This window comes from Tenrec ecaudatus, chromosome 1, assembly GCF_050624435.1.
Source record: "Tenrec ecaudatus isolate mTenEca1 chromosome 1, mTenEca1.hap1, whole genome shotgun sequence".
NCBI classification, from domain to species: domain Eukaryota; kingdom Metazoa; phylum Chordata; class Mammalia; order Afrosoricida; family Tenrecidae; genus Tenrec; species Tenrec ecaudatus.
Window position 1 is genome coordinate 73,933,441 of NC_134530.1, and position 24,592 is coordinate 73,958,032.

The window sequence follows — 24,592 nt, forward strand, 5'->3', positions numbered from 1 at the left end:
TGGGTATATAAGTAGTGGGAAAGGTACCACTGGGGGGCTTAGGCTTGGGGGAAGAATTTTTAATGCTTTTGAACCAAAGTTTCCTTAGCTGTAAACCCCAATCACAAGCTACTGCTGTGGGTAATTGAAGTTTTGTTTCAGTAAGTCAGCCCACTGTAGATAATCCTCTTGGAGATGCTGACTGTCAAAACTGGGGGAGACTAGAAAGGCTAGTTTGTGCGAATTTACGTATCAGAAGACAGCTGATTCCAAAGGCTGCTGCCCCCTCCCTCTGAACTCTCCAATCACTGTGTGGTGTAAACAAAGGCACCATTTCCTTTCTTGCTTGGGGATCCCTATACCCCCCTCTGATAAAGGTTTTCTACAGCATAGCCTCCAGGAAGGTTTTCATTGTCTCTGCTGTTTCCTGATCACCAGTGGTTCTCCACCTTCCCATGCAGCAAAGACCCTTTCATACAGTTCCTCTTATTGTGGTGACCCCCAAACATAAAATTGTTTTCATTGCTACTTCCTAGCTGTCATTCCACTACTGTTATGAATGGGGTGACCCCTGTGAAAGGGTTGTTCAACCCCCCCCAAGGGGTCATGGCCCACAGGTTGAGAACCGCTGCTGACCACCCTCCTCAAGCCTGCTAATCCCCACCTGTCTTGTCTTGGCCCTTCCTTAGGGGCTGGACTAGGAGGTAGAGGGACACCAGGTTTCTCCCCAGCCCACTTCTGCTGCATTCCTGCCTCACCCTTTACTTTCCAGCCACTTCAAACCTGCAATCCCACCCCCAAACAGACTCTCCCCCAAATCAGTCTTTGCTCCTTTCAGCTCCATCCTTTGCCTTCAAAAGTTTAACCTCCTTAGACCTTACCAGATCAAGAGAGAAGAGACCAGTGGGCCTACAGCTCTGGGTTCCCACACCCACCTGGGCTTTCCTCTTTGTCCAAGCACTGATCACAATCTCATAAAGATGTAACCATACCCGCAACACCGCCCCCCAGGGTCAGGAAAAGCATATACTCTCCCAGTGACTTTGTTGAAATCTGAACCAATGAGAGAGATTTTGCAGAAGCAAGCAAACCAAGAAGAACAACAGATTGTTTTGAGGCTCAGGTCTTCAAATCTAGCTCGGATGCTAACTGCAGCACACTCTCTAGGCCATAGGTTTCCAACATTGTTTGGGCCCCTTTCCAGAAAACAAAACAAGACAGAAAACTCAGCACCTCTCCTGGCAATTTAAAACTTTTGTACTAGAGGCCGGGATAACAAGTGTTAAGTTTCTGCTTTGGCAGCCCCCGCCTTTGAATCATTCCCATGCCCCCAACCCCCAGAGGGTGGCATCACTCACTTTGGGCAACACTGACGTCTAGTGGGTCACGGTCCCTGTGCACCTGAATTTGACCGCCGATTAAAGAGCCTGGTGAAGTTAGTAACCTAAGGAGATTTCCAGCTCACTGTCTCGAGCTCCTGGCAAGGTAATGCAGGTGGGAGAAAGGACGAGGAGAAAGGGGGAAGGAAGCAGAGTGCTCCTGATGGTGCCAGGAGCCCCAAGTGCGAATTGAAGATGGGGTGGAGAGAGAGAGAGAGAGAGGTGCAAATGGAGAAAGGGTTTTCCAAGGGGCCCCACAGGATCCCCATCACTCTCATTTCCTGGGGATAGAGCAGCACCAAGCCGCCTTGCTGGTTGATTAAAAGGCTTTTGTTAGACTCTGGCTATTAATCACCTGCAGTTGCCGGGAATGTCTCCCTCTGCGAGGGAGCGTTTGAGATTATTGCTTAATTAACAAGGTTTATAACGGTGCTAATGTGTCCTATTAAAAAAAGTTATAAAAATTAACCAGAACTCAGTGCTGTGGCTCATTTAGAAAGCTCAGACACTGCAAATGGCCATCTGACCTTAATCAGGTTTAGCTGTCATTCCAGGGCTTGTCATTAAAGGGAGCCTCTCCCTCCAGACTTTCGGCTTTTATCTTTCTAAAGCAGCATCAATGCACCTCTAGCCTTCCGTTATCCTCTGCAAAACTGCCGGCGAGGATGTGATTTCAGAATCAAATAGGAGAGGAAATCCTCCCAACCCTGTGAGCATGAAGCCTCTTGCCATTTTCGTACAGCAAATGTGACTCCGTGTGATAAAATCATACAAAATAAATACAAACAAGCTCGATCCAGCAGACAGCTTGCATGGGAAGAACTAGTCAAATGCAATCTGGAATAGCTCAAATAATTGGGCTAAACACGGCGAGTGTATGGCGGGATGGGAAATAAACTTCCAACGTGCCCGCCTGTGGTAGCAAACAACGCCGCCGTGCACTTCAGTAAAACGGGAAACTCCTGGAGGCCATGGGAAGCCTGAAAGCCCAGGTCAGCCGTGCTCGGTCTCTGACTGTCCGTACAGCTTTGAGCAAGTGAACGTCCTTCTTTCTCAAGTTTCATGAGCCTAGAAAGGTTCACCAAGGTGGGCTGCTGCCTAAGAGCTTCTCAGAAGGCAGATACGGTAGGGAAAGGACAGACAGAGGCTTAGGGACAGATGGCAGACAGAAGCACCTACCCAGGCCGAGAGGGGAGGGAGGCTGCCTGAAGCACAGCTCACCTTGGAGGATCCAGAGAAGAGCAGCAGTTCTCCTGGGCCCAGCAGCTCAGGCCTGAGCGAGTGTGAGTGGGTAGTGTGGCCTGTATTCCAGGCATCAGACAGCATTTGCGAGTTTCTCAAGGTGAGCGGAACAAGACTTAATCAGGGAATACAGTAGTTCACTATGGTAAGGACTTAGCATTCCAAGGGACGATTGCTGAAACATAAAGCCGGCGATTCAGCCCGGGGCCAGATTATGAAGGTGCTATTATGATACGTTAAGAAGCTTAACGGGTGCCATGAACCAGCTGGCACAGAGGCAATGGAAAAGGGATCATATCTGGTTCCTGAAAGATCACTGTGGCCACATAAGGGGAGAGGAGCAGGGGCGCTCTGGACGGGACTAGAGCAGCTCGGGGAGGTGAGATGGCTGGCACGAAGAAGCGGGCAGTGGGATGGACAGAAGCAGACGGCTCCTGAGGCACTTGGCTAGGGCAGAGCGAGAGCTGGGGAAGAGCAGAGGATGAGGCCTACGTCTCTGGCAGGGACGGCAGATGTGGTGTCAGTCACCACGACCGCAGACACACAAGGCCCAGCAGGTTTTACGGGGAAGGTGAGGAGAGAGTAGGTCTCCGGTTCAGGTTCAGGCTTGTCAGTCACGTGGACATCCAAGAGGCAAGAACTAGTGGAATTTGAGGATCATGAATATGAACTTAGGTAACAGATCTGGAACTCATTGTTTATGGATTCAACAGATATGGTCTGAAACTGACTAGACGCCAAACACTTTCCTACACGGTAGCCTTGAACTTGATGCTCATAAAACTTAACTTCTAATGGGGATGGGGTGGGGGAATATTATTCCCTGAAAGATAATCACCAGCTGAACCAACAAATGAATGAGAAATACAGTGCCAACCATTTCAGTGGCCACTTCAGACTGGGCACTTCGGGAGGCCTCTCTGAACACTGCGGGAGGAGTGGGGGATGAGGTGGGGTGGGCGAGGCCGATGCAGACCAGGAGGAGGGCACAGGTGTGGTGGGAACGACCTGAAAGGAGGCCTCGGTGGTGAGAGCGCAGTGAATTTCAATCAGGGCAGGCGGCCCAAGGATGGCCAGGGACCCAATGCAAGCAGGTTGTTGGCCGAGGAAAGCTTGGTGGCATGAGTGGAGGAAAGCTACCTGCACGAGGAGAGGGGAGGGGAGAGGAGAGGAGAGGGTGGAGGCAGATGAGCCCCCGCAGGGAACAGAGAGGCCAGAAGGGCAGGGAGAAATCCTGAGATTGTGCGGAGGATTCGCAGTGAGGGAGAAGTGGTGAGTCAAACAGTGCGGGAGGGGAGGTGAAAAAAACAACGTGTCCTGGCTTTCGTAATGCAGAAGGCAGGGAGACGCGGGCAGAGCCGATTCAGAAGTGGGCTGGGAGTGAACGGCAGGCGGCTGGAACAGTGAAAGCGGACAGAGGGTGAGGATCGGTTGGCAGGGGGTGCAGACATTCTTCCATGAAGCCTGGATGTGAAAAGGGAGAGCGAGCCATGGCAGTGGCAGCTCGGGAGAGCTTTGCTTGTTTCTTTTCAGAAATGAGTGGTTCAAGTGGATGGAAGGGACCCGGGGAAGGAACCGGTCGAGCAGGAGCTGCATTAGGGAGCAAGGCCCTTGAGAACATAGCTGGGCCGAAAGGAATGCAGAGCCCAGGCGGAGATTTCACCAGCTGCAGAGAAGAGAGGAAGACCCGAAGTAGTCGAGTGTGACATGAGGTAGCAAATCCCGGGCTATGATCAGTCTGTAGCTCTGGTGGGTCGGAGGGTCGGAGTTCCTCTTCTGTCCAAAGGCTGTCTCTTGGGAGACAGGGATGGAAGAGAGCAGAGAAGGTTGAACAAGAGGGTGGAAAATGGGAGAGTGATTCAACAAGGGAAGCTCAGAGGATGTGGCAGGAGCTGCTAAGCCCCAGGCAAGACTGGGCCAATGCGTTTTGGCGCACCGCTGAGGTGGGCTCTGCTTCCTGCTTTGCAGCACGGAATCAGATCCGCTGCACAAGGCATGGTCTGAACGGGGCTCAAACGAAGTCCACGTGGCCACTGACAAGCCAGACTTTGGGCTGTAATCCTGGCTTTACAAACACAGACCCCAAGCCTCTGCATCGTACCAGTGCTGTGCTGGGCTGAAGGCCTGAGCGTTTGGACCGTCAGTCTACCTTCTACTTTGCATCACCTGCACTGGGAACCCTGGGAGCTGGTGCTGGGTTCCCGTAAGGTGGCCCTCCAACTGCTCCACAGGAGACGGACGCAGGAGGCTTTTTGTTCCCATAAAGGGTACAGTCTGGGCAACCCACAGGGGCAGTTCGAGCCTGCCCTCCAGGGTCACCAGCAATCAGAAGGGACTGGACGGCGGTGGGTCGGTTTTGTTTGTTTGCACAAGGAGAGGGCAGGGTCTGGAAGCTGAGAAGAGTGAACTTCAAAAACGTGACTGCGAGGAGGTCACATCAGATCACTTTGTCGTGAAGAGTGTCAACTTGCTTTCACATCGAACATGACCATTTCAAAGACCCTCTGAGCAGTGCGCCCAGGCAGCCCTCACTGTCGTATGCAGGGACGCCTCGGGCAGGGAGACTGAGCCATGGAAGGAAACTGATCTACAACAAATCACACCCAGCATCAGTCAGGGAGGCAGACCTGCAGAGCTTAGTGCTTCGCGGGTGAATCCCATGCATGCACTGAGCACGATGAAGTGCCGGGCACTGTGCTAGGTCTCATGATGGGGGCGTCCGGATGGTCCCTCGGTCCTGAGAGCTGGATACAGCAGGTGATTTCATACCACAGTAGGATGGTGGGGGCAGGGGGCGGGGGAGGCACCTGAGACCACCTGAGCCACATTCCAACACGTGCGACCGAATGAAAGGTCGGCCACCTGTTCGAGAGAGTAGAGCTATTCCCCCAGGCAGGCCTCCTTCTCAGGGCAGTCTGCCGAATTGGGTTTCACCGTTTCAGACAGCAGCCAGATTCAAGGTTATCTGTGGTTACTCAGACATAAGTGGCTGCCTAAGTCAATTAATCATGAGCTGGCTCAGCTTTTACAATGCAGCAAGCCCCAGACTAGAGTCTGAAGGGGTCGGTGTGACTGCAGGTTGGTCACTAGATCTCTCTGAGCTCTGTGCTCACCACCTCCAAAAGGCATGGAGAGCAGGTCATTCCTGCCACCGCCCTGAGTTCTTGGAATCCTCATCCCCCTAAGACTATGTGTCCAAGCACCTAAAGACCATCAGCATCTTTCTACTGCAAGGAGAGTCCAAGCTGCTTCCAGTGGCCTGCACAGCCCTGCCACACTGGCTTGTGTCCACCTCCCTGAACCATTCGTTCCTCGCTCAAAACTATTGTCTCATGGACTGTGCCATCCCTTGAACATGGGACATGCCAACCTTTGCACTGCTGTGAACCCTGCCTGATTACTCCTCGCCCAGCCCCTACCTCTGCAGGGCCGCTTCCTGCTACACGATGACGCGTTACCTCAACAAGGCTCCTCGAACCCACAGCTAACGAACTCCTCTCTCCTCAGTTTCTCTGCCACATCACGTAAGACACGTGCGCCACGGCTTCCTCAGTACATGGAAGTAGCCGAGTTGTTGACGCACATAGTGCTTGTCTGCCCTAGGGCACGAGGCCTGCTTGAAACACCCCCACTTCCTGAGCGAGGTTCACTGTGTTTGTCTAGAGCAGTGGGTCTCCACCTTCCCTACGCCATGACCCTTTATACAGGGCCTCGTGTGGTGGTGACCCCCAAGCAGAAAATCATTTTCGTTGCTCCTTCAGGGTTGCAATTTTGCTACTGTTATGCATTGTCATGGAAATATCTGATAAGCAGGATTTATTTTCATTGTTACAAATTGAACACAATTAAAGCAGAGTGATTCATCACAAAACAATATAGAATTATATTTTGTGAAATATTTGTGTGTTTTCCAAGGGTCTTAGGCGACCCCTGTGAAAGGGTCATTCAGCCCCCAAAGGGGTCGCGACCCACAGATTGAGAGTCACTGGTCTAAAGCACTGCAGGTGTGGACACTCTGATGACAGGGGCTAGTAGGACAGATTCCTGGCTCCACCCCTACTACCGGCATGACCTGGGGAAAGTTAGTTAACCTCTCTGTGTCTCAGTTTCCTCACCTATAAAACAGTGAAAAGTATAGTAACTTTACAGTACGATTGCTACAAGGACTATATGAATAAACGTGTTTAAAATAGAACCCGAAACACAGCCATTGCAAAAATAAAATTAGCAATTAGTTTATTCTCTCTGTTACCTCAGCACCCACTCTGTTCTCTATTTGTATTTATTTATATATTAATCAAGGAGCCCTGGTGGAACAATGGTGAATTACTGGGCTACAAACCAAAAGGTTGGTGTTTTGAACCCACCCAGCAACTCTCAGGGACCAGGAAGGCCTGGTGACCCACTTCTGTAAGAGGACAGTGAAGAACACCCTGTAGGGCACACTGGGGACCCAGGAGGGGTCAGAATCAACTTGACAGCAGCCACTAACAACAACAATATACAGAGACTTGTTTTTCTTGTGCTCAACTTCCTTCGGAGACCATGAGCTCCCTGAAGAGGAAGACTAAGCCACATCTTGCTTTGTGTCCTCAATACTTAGTCGGGTTTAGTGAAGGAATGGAGGGTGGGCTAGAGGAAGGAAGAGTGAAAGCCGACAAAGCAAACAGCCGCATTTGGAGGGAGACACATGAGCCGATCTCTTTGCTTGCCTGAACAGCCAGCAAGCGCCAGAAAGGCATCTAGTATGTATCAGTGGTCTTCACTCATTCACTATGGTAGGAATGATGCTGGAATCCCCAAGAAGGGCATTCCCAAGCTCAATCTCCTCTGTGCTCTGTACACGGTGGTACGCTTGTCATCTCCAGGTCTTGGTTTGAGCTGCCTCGACTTCTGAAGTATCTCTTCTCAGACATCTGTCTATGTATCTGATCTACCTTTCAAGACCCAATCTAGCAACTCCTTCCCCAGAAATCCTTCCCCAAGTTTTCAGTGAAGGGTAACCTCTTTTGCTGAGAATTCCCTGCCCCTCTCTCATGCTAGTTCCTTGCATTTTGCTTGAGCCCACAGCTCATTTCTCAATATGTGCTCTTCTGGGACAGGACCGTATCTGGCCCTGTGTCCTGTGCCCAGCTCAGGGCCTGGTTGGAGGACCTTCAGGGAGCAGTTGTTGAACTGTACTGCATCTAGTACATTCTTGTCAGAAGAAAGGACAGTAGCTCAGTGTGGTAGTTACATAACCTGATGTCAAATTGTGAAGGGGTGGAGTCGAGCCTGTCAATCAGGTTGCAGCTTGGTGACCTCATTTGGAGGTGCCCAGAGATAAACAGCTCACTGGAGGCCAGAGACACTCACTCCCTACGAAACATTACTGACCATGAGCCTGACGGAGCTACACTGATCCAGACAGAGCCCTGGAGCTGGAGGAGCCATGAGCAGACCCACACCAGTGCTGAGATACTTCTACCGCCATTGGATCCACAAGACTTTCCACCCACTGGCCTGTGATCTTACTGCATTTGGTGTCATTGCATATGTTTCATGAGTCTGAAGAGGAATTTATACATTGGTATCGGACATATGGGCTAATGTTGGACTTATGTACTTGATCTGGACTGGACTGGGATGTGTTCTCAATATTTAATTGCTCTTATATATAAAGCTCTTTCTTATACACACAGGAGTGTCTATGAGTTTGTTTCTCTAGTCTACCCAGACTAACACACTCTCCTTTGTGTTTTCACTGCAGTGACCTACCTCTGACAATGCTTAGTTTGTGAGGTGAGAGGGGTGGTTTAGGGACTGCATCCTTCTTTTTTTTAGTGGCAACTCCTGTGACGCTTCTGTTCTTCAGAACATCTGTTCCCCAAATCATGACAGCCAGGTTCTTCGTGTACTTGGAATCTCCTTGGGTTGCTTGTAGCTGGTGCCATTTCTCCTCATCAACCCAAATCCCGCTTCCCAGGTGGACCTGAAAGGGACAAAGGCACGGGCCCCGGTGAGTCTGACAGGTGGAGACCTCTCTTGCCCTTTACAAAAGACACCGTCACACAACTGTAATTGATCCACGCTCTACATACAAACTCCACTCTCCTTAAGGGATGTCAAAAGAGCCATCATGCACTACAAGCCGCTACTTATTCTCGTGGTTTAGAATTGCCATCGCAAATATACACAGCAACCCTCGAAGAAAGGTCCTATGGCCTTCGCTTCATTTCACATGGGAAATCATATTCAGAAAGGTAAAGTCACGGAATTCCTGCGGGGCAGAGCTGGGACTCCTACCTTTACTCATTAGTATCGCAGGGCTGCGCACAGACTGATCAAATTGTAGGGACACACATGTTGAATCCCTTGTCTGCTACTTTAGAAAGGCCTGTCCCTCCTTCCTGGAACATGCTGGCACACATCTTCCTAAGGGCGGTGTTTCTCAGTGCTGGCTGCACACTAGGGTCCAGGCTCCCCAGCCCCAGAAGCCCTGGTCTACCTGACCTAGGTGTGGAGGAGGGATCGCTCTGGCTAAAGCTCTCTGGGTAGTTACGGCGTATAGCAGAGTTAAGCGTGAGAACCGCCGTCAGCTGGGGTGAGGAGTGCGGCTGACGGAGCTCTGCCCCTAATTGGGACTATGGTTGTGTAAGCTCTTTCCCATCTCTGAGTTTCAGTTTCCCTGTCTGTGAGCGGAGAGAGTTGGGTCCTATTTATAAGTTCCATATGGCTCAGAACACCTGTACTTAAAAATATTTTTTTAATAAAATAAACTGGACCATCGTGTACCGAGTTGCACTCCGATGGCGCCCAGAACAGAACACAAAATTGTGCTCCCTCTCAGGGAGGTGCTGGGCAAGTTGCAACACAGAGTTGATCCAGTCCTAAGACCTAGCACGGTCCAGCAATGAGCTGCAGAGTAAAAGCAAATAATTACTGTCTGGCTCTCTGAGCAACTCAGAAACCATTTGCTGACATTCACCATTTGCGAGAACAAAACCAAACAGTTTGACTCTGACCTTGTCATTTCTGCTGTGTTTCAGCTTAGTCTACGTAGGACAGAAATGACCTATGTGGGGCAGAGGGGAGGCAGCCAGGGAACATGGGAAAGTTTCGCTACAAGTGGTGGTCTTCAGGAACACCTGAGGGTTGGCAGCACCTCATGGTCAGGAAATTCGTCTCAGGAGAGGCTGGTCTGAGAGACTGGGCATGTGCAGACGGATGGCAGACTGGCACGACTGTTCAGAAAGGATCTTTCTGCTGAATCTCGGCTTGAGGAGGAAAGTGGGCAAATGCTGACAGGCAGCATTTTAACCAATTACTGAAGTTTTGCAAACAACCAGAAGAAGAAGAGAGGGAAAAATAAAAAACAGTCTGCCCTCAATTGCCTCTAAGTAAGAGATCCACCTGTCATGCTAGACTTCACTTGCTTTTCCCCAAAAGATCACTCAGGCTGCTGGAGGCCATCAGATAACAAGATCCACCTGACCTCTCCGGGCGCAAACTTCAGGACCGCAAATGTGTTTGTGCAGCTCAGGAGAGATAAGCAGCCCTGGGGTGAGATGTGCTGCCAGCATCTGGCCAGGCAACACCCAGCCAAGGTCAAGTCAGGCCTTTTTCTCTGCAGACTGAGCTGTGGGGGGGCAATCTGTGTGCTGGGCTGGGCATGCTGGGGCTGAGCTCCCTGCTGCCCCTAGCGGATCCTGCTTTCTCTGACTTGGTGACACTGAGACCACCCACACGGGCTTCAGATTAAATCCCTGACTCAGAAGATTACAGATGGGAGAAGACAACTTAAAATCTGTTTCAAAGCTCTCTGTGCCCGTCTAGCTTAGCCTCGCTTCTCTATAATCTTTTGATTTATTGTTCTTAGAAGAGAGACGAACGTTCTTTTAGCCACTGCTCCACCAGAGGAAGGGGATAATACTATTTTCCTGAGTATTTATAATGAGACAAGTATTGTACACTGACTATTTTTTAAAGTCCTTCTCATAAATTTAAGGAGTCCTGGTAGTGTAGTTGTTATATGTCGGACTGCGACCTGCCTGGTCAGCAGTTTGCTCTTTGGGAGAAAGCCTGGGTTTTCTACTCCCTTAGAGTTCCAGTCTCGGAAACCCACAAGGGGGTCTTATGAGTTGGCAGTCAAAGAGAGAGAGATTGTGAGCCTAAGAGATGAGAATAGGTAGAAGCTAGTATTCCCACTTTACAGATATGGGAATCAATGGCCTTTCTTCAGACAGAACGATCAGGAAAGTTGGGGATCAAGTTTCAGATCCAAATCTGGCTGGCTCTGAAGACTATGTTCTCTGCCAGTGTCTCCGTTGTGCTGATGTGGCTGACACGCAGATGAGCCGATCGGACACATGGGTGTTCGGGTACATTTCCTTTTGAATTTTCCCCTCTACCTGCCTGGTCACTGCCCTTCCCAGCACTCAAGTGTAATTCCTTCACCACCAGGACAGAAAACCAGGGAAAAGGGCATGGGCTGGCCTCCCTGCCTCCAGTTCTGCCCCCACCACCCTGCTCCATAAACACTGCCAGACTAATTTCCCTAACCCATCGCTTACCTAGCCTGCAGTTCCTCTCAACTCTGTGGTTTTTGTCAACCCTCTGGAATCTTGAATTGGCTCCCTGTTTCCTATTACATTAAATCCAAATCCCTCAGCCTGGCTTTAAAGACCATTTAGAATTCAGGCTGCTAACCTTGGCTTTCCTCCTATGTCTCTTATTCCGCTGAAGCTCCAAATGCTTTCTGTGAGCTCCTTCTACTTCCAGCATGCCGAACCAGAGAATTACCGGGTCTACATGGAATCTTCTACGCACTCGCTCTGTATCTCAAGCAAGATGCTTTACCCTTTTATTTTCAAGCTGTGAAATAGACAGACCACCACCTAATTCATAGAAGCATTCTGAGAATCCCATGTGGTGACATAAATAAAAAGGTGGAGGACAGCACACACTCAGCAACGATTACATCCTGTCCTTTCCACCCCCATCCCTGCCTCGCTGCTCATGCGCTTGCCTGCCCAGGAATGAGAGCCTTCCCTTGTGTCTTCTTACACCCGCCAAGCCAATCTTCCAAGTCCAAGTTTAAATCCTAGAGATGCTTAAGTACGCTAGAACAGCTAACTCGCTTACGGCTTTCATACCAGATTCAGCTTCCTTCCTAGTCCATGGCTGTGGGAGAAGACAAGCCTTCTTCTGTCCCTTACGGCGGGAAGGCAGCAAGCCTGAACAGAGAGCAGCAAGAAACCGACGGGCACAGTTAATGTTCTAAAGGCAGTGGTTTTCACGTCTCAGGATCTGCTCTTCCTTGGAGAAGAAAATGTTTTCTGGCATTCACTCGAGTACCAGGTCAGCTTTACACCACGGAGGGAAATGGCCCTGGGTCAGACCAATCACAGGCATCTGCTGAAGCATTTCAGCTCGGGCCCAAGGGTCAGCGGAATGGCGAGAGCACACTGCTTTGGGAATGGAGAGGTCTGGAGCCCATGCCCTGCCCTGCCTCTAGCTTGGCATACAATTGCAGGCAGGTCTCTAAGATGTGCTTCCCTATGATTACCACATATAAGCTAGCCGGAGTTTCAATGGTCTTTTCAGCTGTATGATGCTCTGAATTTTTGAAATACAAATCAGAGACAACGGAAGCAATCTGCATTATCAAAATCAGAAAGTAATTTCCATAGCAAGTCCTGGTCATGCAAACCACATCAGAGGATTGGACCAGACTATTAGCCATAGGTATCAAGGGACGGTGTTAGAATATGGCATTTGACAAGTGGGACTTAATTTTAAAGAATGTCTTTTTGACCTGCTTTGTAGGGCAGTGCTCATTTCCTACTTGGAGATGGGTCCTACTCCAAAGCTATCGGTTTTCAGAGCTTTGAAACCTCTGTCTGTCTGTGCAGGCGGAGAGAGGAAGGCTCAGAAACCATCAAGGCAATGGGAAGCAACTATCTCTGGGAGGTGGGCACACTGCTGCTCCGGGACCAGCAGCCATTAGCAGAGATCTCTTTCCATGGCCCCCCTTTAGAAGTCTCTTGCTTTAACCACAAATTAGCTGCCCATGTAAACCAGGTTCGTTTTAATAGCAACCCATCAGCAAACACTAATGGAAAAAAATTTGTTGCCTGCATGATTTGTTGTGCAACTGATGAGTGAAGAAGTGAATGATGTTTAAAAGACACGTTTTTTTGGGGGGTGTGAGGGGAAACAACCCAAGCAAAAGGAGGCTCCCCGTAATGCTCAGACATTGTCCATTGGCTTTCAAAGCAAAAAAGAGTTTCCTCTTAAAACAAATGCAGAAGTATTCACTCTGAAGCACCCTCCTGACTAAAAGGAAAGAAAACAAGTAAGACAGACAGACTGACTCGTCCTTTATTATTTAACCTTCAAAGAAGCAAAGTACGCGACCTTAAAACCTACGTCCCAGAATCATAAAAAGGCTTGTGGAGCGTGTCGGTTCTATCTTACTTTGTGAAGCTAGGGACCCTGAGTCCAGAGATGGGAGGTATCCATGTGAACTCACGCAGGTTAGGAGCCAGGCAGAGCTATGCCTAGCACTCAGGCTCCTAGCTGCCTTCTTCCACTGTGTCAGACCACCTTGTAAACGTAACACGCCTGCTGGGAGGCAAGGAAGCCCGGGGCCCTGGCCTGGTCTATCCGCCTGCCTGGGTAAGGGAGGACGGGCTCAGTGGGAGCTGCAGGGAGCGGCAGCAGAGCCAGGAGAGCGCTGAAGATGAACAGGACTCGTTTCCCCAGCCTGACAGTATTTGCTTTGGCTCAGTAGTTGCAAGGCTATTTCTGAACAAAGCCCAAACCCCCAAATCTGCTCTTTCTCATCAACCCACTGGGGAGCCATCCTGTATAACCGGAGGCCTTTCAAAGCATAAGGCAAGAAAAATGGCCTCACACTGATGACGCTTGGAGAACGGACAGGTCCTCCCTCTCATGTGTGCCCACGGCCATGGTGGCAACGAATGTGCCACTGGAGCGGGGTTCTCCCCGTGCCCGAACAGAGGGCTCCTATACCCATCTTCCAACTGGATGTTAGAAGAGTTTCCTGTCCTACTTTTGCTGACGGGTCAACAAGTGACTTTAAGATTTCCAAGGTTATCTCACGACTTTGCATCTCGGTGTCCATCGTTTCTGATAGCACTAACATTCACTTTCAATAATTGTTTCTGAGGGCCAAAAAAACAAGAGGGTTATACAGGATCGGAGGACTCTGTACAAACCACTGCACAATAAAGAGCTCCCAGTGGCTTAGAGAAAGGAAGCATGTTTCAGTCCTCTGAGGATCCCTGGTACCTAACACAGGGTTTGGGATGCAGATACTCGGAAAATGGCAAATGAATATAAACTGAAGTGAGAGCTGAATTTAAAATATTTCATTTCAAGTTCAGCTGAGATACTGAAGGCAGCTGGCTGCATAGGGGGTAAGATAAGTCTCATCAACCTGCCATGGTATTAAAAAAAATGTCTCACTAATGAACTTTGTAAAATGTCGTTTTGCTTTTCTAGTTGGTTTGGTCCTTTTCTTTATTTTCATGGAGGAAGGGAGAGAAAAAGAAAAAGATGAAGCAGAGCTACACTGGTCACATCACACATGAAGCCCAGAAATAGTTGCACCGGCTAAGCCAGGAGGCAGACCAGAGGGGCTTCCACCATGCTCTCCATCTGGACGCTGACTAAGAAACACTTGCAGGGAATGGATATTGAGCTGAAAACACTACCTTGCCATTGTCTAGGATATACTTGTCCATGACAGGTGCAGGAGCAGGGTAATAGGACGACGTATTTGCTTCCTCACTGAAAGTGCTCCGTAACTCCGGCTCGGGCTCGAGACATTCTGACTTTACTTTATCCAAGTCAATGGCGGGACCTAGGCAGTTAAGAAAAGAGATCTGTCTAGAACTCCAAGGAAAATAAAATGCAATTTATTTTTTTTTTAACTAGGCATCTGTCAGCACACAGTGGCAACAAAAAGAACTGCGGGCTTATGTTTGTTCATTGAACCGCACTTGAACCCAGACTTGAACACAGAATGAGGTGTGAGCGTCACAGGGAAAAGGTGGAAAATTGGAAGACAAGAATGAACTTGACTCTAATGAAGTATGAGAAGCGCTCTCGTCCGGTGTCACTGTCCAAATGGAAAGGCAGGGGACTCAACTTCCTGTACAGGACAGAGGTGCTGTGGCGACTGGCTGGAAGGAGAAGAGGGGGCAATTACTGGAATATGTAAATTGTGTGCTTTCCATAAACCCCATGCCTGCTGCCTCCGGTGGGGCAGGCCCCAAGGAAGTAGGGACGCTGGAGAACGCTCAGGCCTCCCCTGCCCATCCCTCACCTACATACCTAGCATCCGGGCAGGAATCTTTCAACCAAGAAATTAAAATACAATACAGATTAAGCAGGCTCCTGATTGCCTGATCCAGCAGCTACCCTGATTTTTATTTTAATGCAATCAACAAAAATTACCTGCCGTTTCAACAGCAGGCAAAGGGGGGTGGCTTCTCTGGAGGATCATTTGTTCCCTCCATTAGCTTGTTAAAATGATGGACTGCGATTAAAAATCACCTATTGTGTCTTGATTACCAAAGGGCAGAGAAGCAGGATGAAACGGGTAAATAAGGCCGGAGGGTTTGATTAACACTGGAGGGGAAGCAAGTCCATAGGCCAAGGGAGAGTGTTGCTTGTTGGAAACTTTCCCTATTGAAACATTTCAGGTGCTGATATGTCAGGAGGGGAGACCCTGTTACTGCCACAGCAGCTCCGGATGAATACGTGTGGGAACATCACTTAATTGATACATTCTTGGTCCAATCTGTTTGCCCTAAGCTTGGGGTCAATTAGGCTCAACGCTCTATCCAACAACCCAGTGCAACATTCAGACAGCACATCTATGTCCACTTACCAAACCCTAGGCTTTGGGCAACGTGGGGAACGCACTGGGGATTTTGTTCCCCAAATCCATGACAGTGCTTCCAGAATAGGAATTTCGATCCAGAGTTACTGGCAGCTATCATTTTCAAGGCAGAATCTCTGTCCTCTCCGAAGACTGAAGCTTGAGCCTTGCGCCGTGAATGCGAGCTGCCTGGCGAGCAAGCTTTGTACGTGCAAGAGCAAGAGCAGTCCTGGCAGAAAGGTCTCTGCTGTTTGAATCGTGACAGCACGGGCAAGTAAAGTGTGCGCACCGTCAGAAGATTTTGGATCGCATCTCCTCAACAGGCGTGGATCTGTCCAAGGTCTGGACCTACGGCTTACCCTGTCCTTTGTGCACTGAGCAGGTAGTGTAGGAATGTTTGCGCAAGAAAAGAAGGGCAAAAGTGATGAAATGAGTCTAAAGCTCCAGACGCAGATGGGCAAGCTTCTCCTCTCTGTGTGGGGTCTCAGGTTGGATCTCTGAAGTGCAAGCAGATCCACGGGGAGCATGTGATCATTTCTGGGATCTTCGATGGGGGAGGAGAAATACTTCAGTTTGCTTAAAGGGCATGAGCTCTCCCCATCAGTGGCCGAAGGAGGGGTGATCTGGGAAGAGGACACAGCAGCAGCAACCAGCCCCCGGGCTGCCTGTGGTCATGCAGTGTCCCTGCTCCCAAGCTCTGCTCCTCATTTATAAGAAAGCGTGGGTCAGAAAGTTAACTGTCCCTGGGTCCTTTGCTGTGTTTGTTCTTATAGGTCCTTCTTTTGTATGTTTTTCTTTATGGGTAAGCGGGGTGGGTGGATTGTTGAAGACAGGAGCTGGACTAATGATTGCCTGGGGGCATGGATAGGAAGGGTGGGGGGATGGGGAGTCAACACCAATGGATACAAAAAGGAAGAACAGGTTCTACATGTGATGATTGAACAGCCTTTTCTGATAGGATTTAATGAGTGGATTGATATGCTAATGTAGCTCAATAAAACTGTTAGGTTTCCAGACCGGAGTGGGTTATACCTCGTTCTTTGCTTCACACACTGAAAGACTTCTGTGAAGCAGATTGTGTGACCTTTTTTATGAAGGACAGGACAAAGGGGTACACTCTATTTCAGGGGCTACAGTCAAAAGGGTACACGCTCTTTCTAGGAAGCGTGCAAAGCCGTGTGGAAGCTATACTGGGGTTCACAACTGGGCACGAACCACCGTGTGGAAAAGAGCACCCACATATGCAGAACTTGAGGAGGGGGTATCCTGGGAGGCCAGAAGCCCCAGAACCCTAGAGGCTAGGAGAATGTGGGCCAAGAGGCTGTGGGCCCTGAGTAGGCTCCAGAGCAGGTGCACGTGTGCCCGCAGGGGAGGGAGACCCTCACCCTCCACCTGCCTCTGACTAAGAGCAGGGTCAGAGTGATGCCCTCCCACAGCCCTGATTTCACACCGCTGGCTGGGAATACGTGGCTGACGGCATTGGTTGACTGCATTGGCTGAGTTAGGTCCTCCTCCTGTGAGATGTGCCTAAGGTGGGTGTGTCCAAGGTATTGGTTTAATCTGGGTCTATGGGGCATGTGTCTGTGCATGCTCAGTCTGGGGTCTTCCTAGTGTTCTTTCCAACCTCTTTCACCGGGGCCTTTGCAGGTATGGATGAGACAACCCCTCTGTCCCTAAATCTAACTACCTAACACAACCTTTTAAGTAAAAAATTAAATTAAATGCAAAAAAATAAGAAAAAGGTGGAAAGAGATCTCATCACAACCACACCTTCCAGTTAAATCTATACTTAAAATGAAAACAAAAATAGAAGAAAATGAATCCAGTACAGCTAAGTCTTCAGTCGGATTCACTCCCACCCGTCTCCCAAAGGGGTGCTAAAGCGAGCTTTCAAAGAAGAGAGCCCTTCATTGCTGAAGCTCTCTATTATTCCCCAAATGAAGTCCCATTCCCAAACCCCCCTGAAGTCCCAGGCCACCTGCCTCCTCTCTACCTAGGCAGCCCACTCCTTGCTCTCTCTGATATGCGCCTGTGCTCTCACCACACAAAACCCAGGCCCCACAGGCTTCTGTGCCTTTGACTATGCTGTTCTCTCCAAAGTCAATGTCATCTGATTTGCTGTTCAGAGTTCAGGAAGCACTCAGGGGGCTCCTTCTTGAGGCTTTGCCCTGGTCACCGCAGGGAAGTGCTGGTAGCTTCTAGCAAAGCATCATCTTCATCATCCGCCTTCTGGTCCGTTGTCATCATTAGACTATGAAGCTCTTCAAGGCAAAGGTCATGTTTATCTTCCTCTGCAGTCTTTTACCGAGTTGGGAACAATGGCGGGTAACATTGCAGGTTCTCAGCAAGTTCGTCGGGAAAGAGGGAGTGAAGAGGGAGGGTGATGGACAGCTGGCGGGGGCCCTCTGGGCACTGGGGCAGAGTCTGCAGTGAAGCTCTGCTGCTGAGTCCCAGGTTTAGGAATGGGGATGGAGGTGGGTGAGAGGCTGCTCTCACAAACTCTACAACCTTTCGTGGCATGACGTCCATGAAGCTAAGTAGATATCGGAAGCATCTCTCCAAGAGAATGGACAATTCAGATTGCTGTAATTTGAGATTCTGCTTTTACACTGTCTACAGAGGCCCCTATGGAAGGAGGGGTGGGGGGGCTAAGCGAGGCACTTCTCTGACTCCATCTCCTGCTGATTCCCTCCCCTTAGCGAGACTCCATCCCGTGGAACACTCGGAGCAGTGGGTTCCACGCTGGACTTAACTGCAAGGTCTGCAGTGGACTGCATCTATCGCACACTGGAAGACGTTTCACCTCAGAAACTCGAGGGCTGGATCTAGTCTGTCCCTGAGGGGCCTGACGAGTCAGGATTGATTCAATGCTAGTTGATCCGTTTTAATCCTCTCCGCACACCTGCCATTCTTTCCTGCCCGCTCGTCTTTGCTCAGTAGCCCTGATGGTGTTGTGGTGATACGCTGGGTGGACAGTTCAAAACCACCAGCTGTCCTTTGGGAGAAAGGCGAGGCTTTAGGCTCCGGTAAAGAGTTTCCATCTTGGAAACTCAGAAAGGCAGCTCTACCCTGCCCTTTAGGGTCACTATGAGTTGGCACCGCTTGGATGGCATGCGTCTTTGCTTGCCATCCACTCTGTCCAGAGCATCCTTTTCCCATGGCGGTCCCGATTTCATGAGGCCCTCAGAGCTGGGTTTCCACGTGCCACCTTCTCCAGGAAGGCTGCCCAATCCCCTCGCATGAAGGTAAATCACTTTAAGTCCTGGGCTTGTCGCTTACTGTTTAGACAAGCTGTGATCTCCAGCAAGCAGGGTCTCCTCCGAAGCCTTTCCACCTCCCACCCACATTCAGGTGGTCCAGCTCTGCCCTGCTTTGGACCTCTGAACTCTCCAGCCCCCCGTGTGCCATACTGATCTGACACACTTCGTGGTGTTCTGTCTGTCTGCCCCACTAGACTAGAAGGCCTGAGGAGGGGCAGGGACCACGGTTTTTTTTCTGTGGCAGACTCCAGAACATGGCACAGTACCTGGTTCAAATTCTATTTTCAACAGACAGTTTGCACATGAATAATAACTTGACCTTGCTAATCTTATTGATGCACCTGAGAGAACGGGTGTCAGCAATTTGGCAAGACTAGATTAAATGTGCTCATGGCATATACAGATGACTCATGCAGAATCTGGCATAGTGGGTGTTTGGTAAACTCTGGTACCCTCCTCAATGTCCCCCTCCCGCATGCCTTCACGACACGCCCTCCTTCCATTAGCATCTTCCTAAGTGTGGCTTTTGTGAGCCCAGATTCCGGCTTCGTCTCTCTGCCCTAGTGTCCAGCGCAGGCCTGGCCCTGAGGAGGGACTTGGCATTGCACCTCACAGACACTAGGCCCACTCTGCCTTCTGAGGCTGACATGACAAAGCTTTCTCAAGTGACTGTGGTTTTTGGACCGGGCTGGAGGAAAGATATTTCCCGACACGCTTGAGCATGACTGCTGTGTGCTGGGGACACGACTCTCGGTGCGACAGTCCCCATCCACAGACTGCAATGTAGAAGTACCTCAGCCTCAATCTCAGCAAGAGCAGCTGCCCCCAAATGCGAAAATGCAGCCGAAGGAACATCTAGGAAGAGGTTCTTTGGGAGTCCTTGATGTGCATCCCAGCTCTGTGACCTTAGAGGTGTCACCTGACCCTCTGCACCTCAGGTTTCCTACCCACAGCCTGGAATTGCCAGAAGCCACTGCGAGGGCTCAGCGCTGTGTCGCCAGGCACCGGAAGGCAAGGGGCTCAGAAAGTGGCCAATGAATGGAGGAATAAATAAAGCCTGGTGTTTAGCATGAGCGAATTGGAGAGAAAAGGAACAGAGAAGCATGAGGCTCTGCTGGGGAGGGGAGGGAGGGCCTCTAGTGCTTTTCATTTAAGGGGCAAATTAAAAAAAAAAAAACTTCATTGCAAATTCTAGTCGGCTCCACTACTGATGTTGGCAATTTACATCTCATTACAACAAACGCCTCAGATTGCTGTTTTGCTTTAAAAAATTTCTGAGGCATTGTTCTGCCTCAAACACATGTGACCAAATTAGCCACAATAATAAGCACTTGCGCTCAGAGACAGCCCGGGTAGCTCTGGCGCAGATATTTTAGGCAACAAAGGAACTTTTTTCACTTTGTGGAAAGATTAAGGGGGGAAAAAAAGCCTTTGATCCACTTGCATTCTGGGACTGACACTTCAGGTTTATTTGGGGGAAAATATACTTTCTATGGAGAGAAGCCTCCCAGCTGGTAAAAGATCCTTATTTTCCTTCCGTGTCAAAAGTAGTATTTGCTTTTCATTCGATCACTCATGAACCTTTCATCATACAATCCCCGACTGACTGCCAAGGTGGAGGCCCCACAAGAGGTCCAGGGGCCCAGAGGCAAACAAGGCATCCCACGATGCTGGAGAAAACCTGAAGCGAACGCACTGTCCTCCTGTCCATTCGGATTCCCAGCAACCCATGGGAGTCTGAGGCTGTCAGCCTTCATAAAAGCAGACTGTCATATCTTTCTCCTGCACGGGCACCCGGGATTCGAATGGACAATCTGCATTAGCAGCCGAGTGAGCACTTAACCAGGGCAGTACCAGGCCAGAGAGGTTCCGAATTTCGCAAGGCAATTCCTACTCTATTGCGTTACAAATAGCTGCGGTCTGATTGTTGCCTATTGGTCTAGCGATGACGGGACAAATCCTAGTTTTGTTATTCATTTTGCTTCTTTCATTCCCAGGGATCCCTTCCATGGGAAGCTTGGTGGCGCAGATGCCTAAGCATTGGGCTGCCGTCCACCAGGTGGTTGGTTTGAACTCAACAGCAGCTCAGAGGGAGAGAGGTGAGGCCGTTTGCTTCTGTCGAGATATGCAGCCTCAGAAATCCAGGGGAGCCCTTCTACTCTGTCTTAGGGTGTCGCTAAGAGCCACAATAGGCTAGATGTCAGTGGATCTGACATCTTCCACCTTATGGATTGGGCACTTAGATACTGCCAATCTCTCCCTGGGAGATCTCCTCCCGTGAAGAGCCACAGTCTCAGAAACCCACAGGGGCAGTTCCACCCTGTCTCATGGGGTCCCAAAGAGCCAGGCGTGTTGGTGGCAGAGAGGGAAGGGCTCATTCAGTGATCTGTGGCTCCATGACTAAGCAAACCTACATGATTCTCTATTCTTCTTTGACCTTACACAGAACTCTGTTCGTTCTGAAAACCTTTCTAAAAAGTTTGGATGTTTATCTGATGGTCTTAAGAAATCTCACTCAATATTTATGCCTGGACACCCATTCGTTGGTGCTCAAGTTGAAAGGCTAATGATTTTATATAAAAAAAGATGAACAAAATTCTTCTATTTACTTCAGTGAGTGAAATGGACATTTCTGCTATGGGTACAGTTTTATCTCTGTGGTAGTTACATAATCTGTTGTCAGTTTGAGACTTCAGAGTGAAGGGGTGGAGTTTAGCCTGTCAATCAGGTCACAGCCTGATGACCTCATTTGGAGGTGCTAAGGAGATAACTAGCTTGCTGGAGGCAGGACACATGCTCCCTCCCTGTGAGACATTACTGAGCACGAGCCTGATGGAACTACACGGATACAGTCAGAGCCCTGGGAGCTGGAGGAGCCATGTGGGGACCCAAGCTAGTACTGAGATGCTTTTACTGCCACTGGATCCACAAGAGCCTGATTTTCCTGAACTTGGCATCACTACATGTGTTAGGGTAACATGGGACTTGATCTGGACTGAGCTGGGATGTTTTCTCAATGTTATAATGGCTCTTTGATATAAAACTCTTTCATATATATATACAGATAGATAGGTATATATATATCTATATATATATGTATTTATGAATTTGTTTCTCTAGTCAACCCAGAGTAACACAATCTCCTTCATAAATACAAAGTGAATCCGTTAAAATTCTTACATGCATCCAGAACACAAAGGCACCCTATGTTGGATGGAATAGAAGTGGGTCCACTTCCCTGAGAAGGACCACATACATGGCAACAGTCGCGTAACAGTGAGGAAGGAACAAAGTAAGCAGGAGTCTTGGGAAGAGCGGGGGCAGTGACCCTCGGGTATCTGCATCCTTTTCAGAAGGCATTAGACACTCTCACCTTTGGCTGAAGTCACACTTAGCCCCATAAAGCTCCCAGTGAGGGCAGGAATGGATCTGTCCTTTGATTCACTCCTTCAGTGAGAATCTACTGAGCATACACTGGGTGCCAGCCCACAGGCAGCCTGGTAGCCTTGCGTGCTTCCCAGTGCAGTGGTTGAAAGAAACAGACCACAATCATGACCACCCACATATCCGGTGTGGGTGAGGATAAGGGCTTTGGAACAGAAGTGAAGAGGGCGCTTCACCTGGGGGAGTCTAAGGCTTCCGAAGACCTGTCACAAACGTCTCTGCTCGAGCTTCCAGGGGTGGTCAGGGATTTACTGGGCGTGAGGAGCTGGGGTAGGGGCGTTATCTTCATACGGTGATGGCAGCCAGCACCTACAGGCTCAATGACCGTCCGGAAAATGAGGAGCCTGACAATCCACACAGATTTGGGAAAAGAGGGATCAGTGCTGGCGCAGTGAGCCTGACCCGAGCAGGCTTCAGAGAAAAGTGCCAATTGGGGACCAGAGGGTGAGGAAGGTCTGAGGAAGGGGAGTGGGGGGGTGGGGGTGGGCTTCTGTCGATCGGGAATCTGACCAAAGTGAACCTTTCTCTTTCTCATTTCCTACGAACTTTCCGTGAGTGAGAGGGGAATCGGCTTTAGTGGACAGAGGTAGGAAGAGCAATCCTAGCTCAAGGAGGTTGTTCCTACCTGGGACTGTTCCTCAGGGGTCAGGCCAGAGACCCAGCAACAAGGCTGGGAAGAGCCTGAGAGAGGCCCTGTCCCCAAGGGGAGGAACCCACCCAAGGAGCGGTCACAGAGGCTAGCTAAAGTTCTGAATATTTTCTCTTAATGGGGAATTACAGATGCCCACTTCAAATGGCACATTCGCTTCTTACAGAGAAAGAAAGGTGATCTATATCTGCTGAGTGCCCTCTTTATTAAACACTGTTGTGGGTTAAACTGTGTCCCTGAAAAGATACAACAAAGTCCATATTTTTATCACTTGTGAATATGACCTTATTTGGAATTAGGGTGACTGCTAATGTAATCATTTAACATGAGATTATAATGGAATAAACCCAAAGTAAACTCACTGCCATTGAGTCGATGCTGGCCCACAGAGCAGAACTGAATCCCATGCGACTGCTGTCCTTATTAATCAGAGAAGAGACACAAGAAAGACAGTCACGTAGAGACAGAGGCCAAGGCTGAGGTGTTGCAGTCACAAGCCAAAGAATGCTGGAAACCATGAACAGCTAGAAGAACTAAGGAAGGATTTCCTCTGGAGCGTTCAAAGAGAGCAGAGATTTGCTGATCTCTGGGTTAGAACTTCTGTCCTCCAGAACTGTGAGACAAGTTTCTGCTGTTTTAGGCCATCCCTTTGCTCTGGCAGCCTCAGTAAGGGAACACAAGCATCATACCTGAAAGTTCCATATTTTATACCTAGTGTGTCTTACTTTCCTGTCAGGTGATTATTTTTTCAATGCTCCTCTCCTTTACTGACAGATAAACTCCAAGGGGACAGAGACCAGACAGCCTATAATGTTCACCGAGGTGTCCCCAAGCGCCCAGCAAAGTGTCTTTGGCGCACGATAAACTTATGAAACAAGTGTTGAATGAGAGAATGTAATCCTCATGGCAGTTCCACAAACGCATCTTATTATATTTGTAGAGGCTTAGAGCGGTAGTGTGTCAAATGTCAGCACAGGTGGCAAGTGCTCAAGTTCAGGGAGGCCAGCCTGCACAGGCCTGCCTTTACACTCCCCTGCACCTCCTCAGGGCAGCGCAAGCTTCTCGTTCGTGTTCCTTTCACAGGCTTCCCACCTCATGTTTACTCTGTAGGACCTTCGGTTCATTTCTGACCTTCCCAGGGGCAGTCTGAGGGAGCTCTATAACCATGCCTCTTAGGGGAGGGAGGGGGTTTCCTGGGCTCCATCCATCCCTAAGGTCTTCGACTAGTCCACAGTTCTTTAGATGTGGCCTTGACCCAACTCCCTCCTTGCCTAGTTGTCTGCTTCCAAGTTTCATACAAACAGCGGGGATATGCAAAACAAAAGGAGTCTGCCCTGGCAGAGCAGCAAGAAAGATCCAACATTATCTGTGGGGTGCATGTAAACGGACCTCTGGTTCCGGACCAGTCAGCTGAGTTGGGGGTTAAGGTGGAATTAAGTTGGGTGAGTGACACCGATCTGCCCTCAGATGCCTGAAGGGCTGCTATGGGACCCAATGAGCACCTGAAGGCAAGAGTTACAGGGAGTGAAGTTTGATCATGTGGCTGACATCTTTCCACCAAATCGATCCATGACCTTGATCTTCTTTGACCATCCTCGAGCAAAGAGCACGTGTAGAGCACAGGCCATACACAATCCATGTTTGCTAAACAGTTGCTGAGTGATTTGCCCGGTGTGGAGAAAAAGGCAACTGTAGAACTGGGGAACTGGGGAACTGGGAAACTGGGGAACTGGGAGCTGTATCCCAG

General features: G+C 49.6%; 2 protein-coding genes across 2 annotated transcripts in view; both read right to left on the minus strand.

Moving 5' to 3' along the window:
- The window catches only part of AGBL4 (AGBL carboxypeptidase 4), a 1,434,684-nt gene that overhangs the window by 309,714 nt on the left and 1,100,378 nt on the right, over positions 1–24,592 (minus strand). The window lies entirely within an intron of this gene.
- The window catches only part of BEND5 (BEN domain containing 5), a 54,221-nt gene that overhangs the window by 1,035 nt on the left and 28,594 nt on the right, over positions 1–24,592 (minus strand). The window contains exons 4-5 of the mRNA XM_075539737.1: positions 14,321–14,469; positions 8,358–8,571 (exon numbers count right to left, since the gene is read on the minus strand). Coding sequence (XP_075395852.1) covers positions 8,358–8,571; positions 14,321–14,469 — 363 coding nt within the window. The remainder of the gene's footprint in view (positions 1–8,357; positions 8,572–14,320; positions 14,470–24,592) is intronic.